This window comes from Mus pahari, chromosome 9, assembly GCF_900095145.1.
Source record: "Mus pahari chromosome 9, PAHARI_EIJ_v1.1, whole genome shotgun sequence".
Classification (NCBI taxonomy): domain Eukaryota; kingdom Metazoa; phylum Chordata; class Mammalia; order Rodentia; family Muridae; genus Mus; species Mus pahari.
In genome coordinates, this window is record NC_034598.1 from 21079379 (window position 1) to 21084353 (window position 4975).

A 4975-nucleotide genomic window follows, 5' to 3' on the forward strand; every position below is an offset into this window, starting at 1 on the left:
TGCTCAAGTAAGCAGCTTCAACACTTTAATCTCACTGTTAAAGGAATTTTACAACAGTAATACAAATCAACTTCATTTTTATATGAGCAATTTTTAAAAAGAATGAAGGAGACTCTTTTGCCCTTTAGAAAAATGTGCTTCCCATTCTTTACTTAACCTTCTGTGGTTTTATTTCCTACAACATGACCTGGTAATACAAATACAACAGAGCAATTCATTATTTTTACTGTATAACATTTCATAATACATAGAGATATTGTCATTGAAAAGATTGGCTTGTGCCTCCAATGTAATAACAAACTGACAGTTTTCATGATGAACTTCTTACTCACCCAGCTCCTGAGTCTGCTCAGCTAGTCTTTGGGTCACTGGCATCCTGAATAACCACACAGTAACATTCATTAGCCACAGACATTGCTTGTTAGATAATTCTTTTTCAGGCTATTTTGCAATGTTTTTGTTAGTTCTAATTGCCAAAAAATAAGTGAAACAAATAATAGCCTGCTACATTAACATTAATTCAGAATATCTTATTTAAATGGATAAGTTATGGATTCATCTATAAATGATAGCAGGAGTCTCTTACCTACTTTTGAATCTATCATTTGTGATATTTGATTAAAAATACAAGATTGGCAGGAGCCATTTTAGAAATAAATACCTTCCCTTAATTGATGAAAATGAAAATACAGAAAAAAGATAAGCAGTTGTCCAAGTTAAGAGCTTTGAATCACTCCCCAATGTCGGATGCCTCTGTTAACTTTGACTACAAATCTCCATCACCATTTGATCGCAGTCCTGATCAGGAAGAGAATGTCGAAGAAGTCGCCAATCATTCTCTGACTCCCAAGGACCTCTATTCTACTGAAGAAGAATCTGACACCCTTTTTTTCCTAGGAAATTGACATCCCATCATGGGATGGAGAATAGTGGAGGCCGAGGTACTGGACTAAAGAAGAAACGGAAGAAAAAGGAGCCAGGGGAGCAAGAGGGAACAAAGAGAAGCAAGGACAGAGAGCCTAAGACGAAGAGGAAACGAGAACCTGAAGAGCCTAAAGAACCCAGAAGGGCCAAGGAGCCGAAGAGAGCCAATGAGCCCAAGGAGACAAAGCAGAAAGATGGTGTCAAGAAGCCCCGGAAGCCCCGGGAGGCCTCCGGTACCAAGGAAGGTAAAGAGAAGAGGAGCTGCACTGATGATGGATCCAGGACAAAGTCCAAGAAGGCCAGCAAGGAGCAAGGACCAACTCCAATGGAGAGAAAGAAGAAAGGAAAAAGGAAAAAGGAAACCAGCATGGAGAGTTTAGAGCGTGACCAGAGTCCTCCAAACACATCTCTGCAGAGTCCTGAGGAGCCAAGTGAGCCTGCAGACAGCCAGAAACAGTGCTCAGGACAGCAAGTAAAGCGCAGAAAATACAATGAGGACCTGGACTTCAAAGTGGTGGATGATGATGGGGAAGTAATTGCTGTTCTGGGGGCTGGCCGGACATCTGCAATCTCAGCTTTCACTCTGGCCTGGCAGGCTGAGGAGCCTCCGGAAGATGATGCAAACATAATTGAGAACATCCTAGCATCCAAGACTGTCCAGGTGGTTAACCCAGGAGAATCTCCATTTGTCCTAGAGCTTTTTTACATTAAGTATATAAAAATATCTAATAAAAAGAAAAAAAAAGAAAAAAGAAAGAAAATTTTCCTATTTACATTGTAAATGGGCCACAATGGAAGAGTGGGAAAAGGATCCCCGCATCGCACGATCAAAGGATTAGGAACAAACAGGCCCAGATGAAGCACATTTTTACTGAGGCTGGTGAAGACTTGTTCAATCCCGATTATATAGAAATTGATCGTATCTTAGAGGTGGCCCACACCAAGGATGCAGAAACGGGGAGGAGGTAACACATTACCTGGTAAAATGGTGCTCCCTGCCATATGAAGAAAAGCCTGGGAGCTAGAAGAAGATGTGGATCCTGCAAAAGTGAAAGAATTTGAATCTCTACAAATTCTCCCTGAAGTTAAGCTTGTGGTAATATATCAGCATGTCTGTCTGATACCTCTTATAACATAAAATTTTGAAATTACTAATAAAAATATACAAGATTGTCCCGAGTTGACATTTGCTTGAGTTGTATTAGAAATAGTTTATAATATGTGATAGTTTCACAGAATTTTAAATTGCAATCCCTAAATGTACTAAACCATAATAACCCAACTCCTTCATAACTCCACAATTGCTTTCAAACCACAGTGTAAAAGTGCACCATAATGTGTTTATAATACGTAAGAATAAACAGAGTCAAGACAACTAGGGAAGCTTATTTGGGAGTTTAAATGTGATCAAAATCTTTAAATTTGACTTCCTGTCAATAAGTGTGAATGACTGACTTAAAGATTATAGAATTTTCTCCAATGCAAAGATTTTTTTTTTTAACTAAATCACTACAGAAATATTTAAACAGCCACACTTTTAGAAGGCTACCCGACAGTCTCACAATTCTAGTTATTCAAATGTGTAGTACCTGGAAATGTTATTTGATTGAAATTTCAATATCTATTTGCATCTATGCTTTGCTCAATTACACTAAGTAATTTATATCTTCCTCATTTGTTGGGTTGGTTTGTCATTCCCTTGTTATACTCTGTAAAGTCCAACAGTCACTATTGGTTAAATGATGCACACCATTCTTGTTTTGTTTTTCCTAACTTTAAAAAAAAAAAAAAGAAAGAAAGAAAAATCCACTTAAGCAAGATCCTTACACACATTAAAGCTTAACTTTGTTAAGTATATAGACACTTTGTTTTATGACCATACTGTACAAGTGGACCTATAGTAAGTTTGAAATGTGCAACGGTCAAAAGACCAAGGTAACTTTAACTGATATTATGACACCCTGGGCTGAGAAATGCATATAAAGACAGAGTTCTAGGCTCTAGTGGATATTTTTAAAGAAATGAGATGGAAACAGCTTTTAAGTGGAGTGATTAAGAAGATTGGGCAGAAATATCTGTTATTTGTTAACTCAATTTACAGTATTGTGGAAAATGAGCACCAAAAGGATTTTCTATATCAGAACCACTTACTCAAAAGCACCTTTCCAAGCAATTCATCACAGAGCTCAAGGAAATATTTTATACACCTGCTGATCCCAGGGATCTAGAAATTTTACCAAGTAAGTCTTAATCCTTCCCTAAAATTGGAATTCTATTCGATAAGGTGTCTTAGGCGATGAATATTGTTTACTGATGAATTTGTTCTGATAAAAGTGTATATTTTAATAAATGTATTACAAATTTAATAAAATGTAGATTTTTCTGTGATATGTATCTGTCCAATATTTCTTTTACCACTCCTGTTCTCTGTCTCTGCTAATCTTAATATTTTAAAACATTGCTTTTATTAATTTTTTTGTAGGAGTTTTCAGCTCCTGATCTCTTACTTGGGTCTCAAATTTTGAGTAAATTTCATCATATTCTATAAGTTAAGTAATTCATATGCACACATATGTGTTTGTGTGTACATATTTATGAAGGGATACATGTACTTCTAGACCCAATATTTCTGCTTACATTTTCATCTTTATATGTGACCCACATACTTTTTTTTTAGGCTATCTATCTAATGAGCTGTGGAAACACACTGTTATATGAATTTTAACGTTTTCTTTTTTTTAAATAGAGTGTTTTAATTATCCGGGGCCTTTGAAATATTAGCAATGAGAATTGACAAATAATACAGAAGACATAGTTGAGATCATCATTGGCAAGAGGCCAAATGTACAAGAATTACTATCTTATCAATACATGGCCTTTGGAACTCTACTGCATTTAGAGCATCATCTTGATATTTGGGCTTTATTTAATTTTTTACTTTAATGGCTAGAGTTTTAATTTCATATATGTGTGTGTATACAAATAAATATATAATATTGTTTTAGATTTATTCTTGTGCATTTCAGATTATTATACATTGATAGTTTTAAAAATAGCTTCTGTGTGATCTCTGCTAGAATATAGAAATATGATCACATGTTGTATGTTGGTCTTCTATTCTGCACTCTTGTCAAACAGCCGATTCTTGGAGCTAATCTCTGTCACTCAATCATTTTGGTTCTCCAGTCTTGACTCTCTTTACCTATATGAAGTGACCTTCAGATAAAATGCCAGAAGTTGACCTTCTCCAGATCTTTGTGTCTTTTGTGTAGCCCTCTCTACTGCTGAACTTTCTGTGTATTCTAGCTGCCTTATCTTTAAGAGACTAGAGGCAGCTGTTGTGCGGGCCTCATTTGTTTTCTTTTCTTTTACAATCCCAGGATGATGTCATTTTCAAACTTAAATAATCAGCATTCCATCTAGATTAAAGACTTCTGCTACTTTTTTTTTAATGACAACATGATAAATTCAACCTAAGGAATAAGATTATTTGCTAATATACACTTTTCAAAGTTTCAGTCCATGTTTGATGGTTTTCTTGATTTGGGTCCTAAGTCAAAGCGGAAATATAGGAGGAAAGGCCCTTGGTCCTGTGAAGGCTTGATGCCCCAGTGTAGATGAATGCTAGGTGGGAGTGGGTATGTAGGTGGGGGAGCACCAACATTGAAGCAGGGTAAGGGGGAATAGGATAGATGGTGTGCAGAGGGGAAACTGGGAAAGGGGATAACATTTGAAATGTAAATAAAATATCCAATAAAAAAGGAAATCTAGAGAGAGACAGCAAAGAGAGTGGTAAAGAAGAGAGAAACACTGAGAAAAGTGCAGAGGAGGAGGAGGGAGACAGGCCAAGAGATATTTAATTCTCTATTTGTACCCTTCAAAGACAATCATACTATTGACCTACTTCTTCCAACTGTGTATTACCAATTCTTAACCTACCTGTGGCCTGTATTTCATTTCTGGATTTCACATAAGATATTTACGTTATACCTATGGCTTGTGCTGTAAAATCAAGAATTGACAAATGGGACCTCATAAAATTGCAAAGCTT

The 4975-nt window shown here is 36.3% G+C and overlaps 1 protein-coding gene across 1 annotated transcript in view; it reads left to right on the plus strand.

Annotated features, from left to right (window-relative positions):
• The first annotated feature begins 641 nt into the window (after window positions 1-641).
• Window positions 642-4975, plus strand: part of LOC110326754 (chromodomain-helicase-DNA-binding protein 6-like) — a 126276-nt gene continuing 121942 nt past the window's right edge. Inside the window, 2 exon segments of the mRNA XM_021205334.2 lie at window positions 642-887; window positions 890-1635. Of these exon segments, the coding sequence (XP_021060993.1) occupies window positions 675-887; window positions 890-1635 (959 nt within the window). The 5' untranslated portion in view covers window positions 642-674.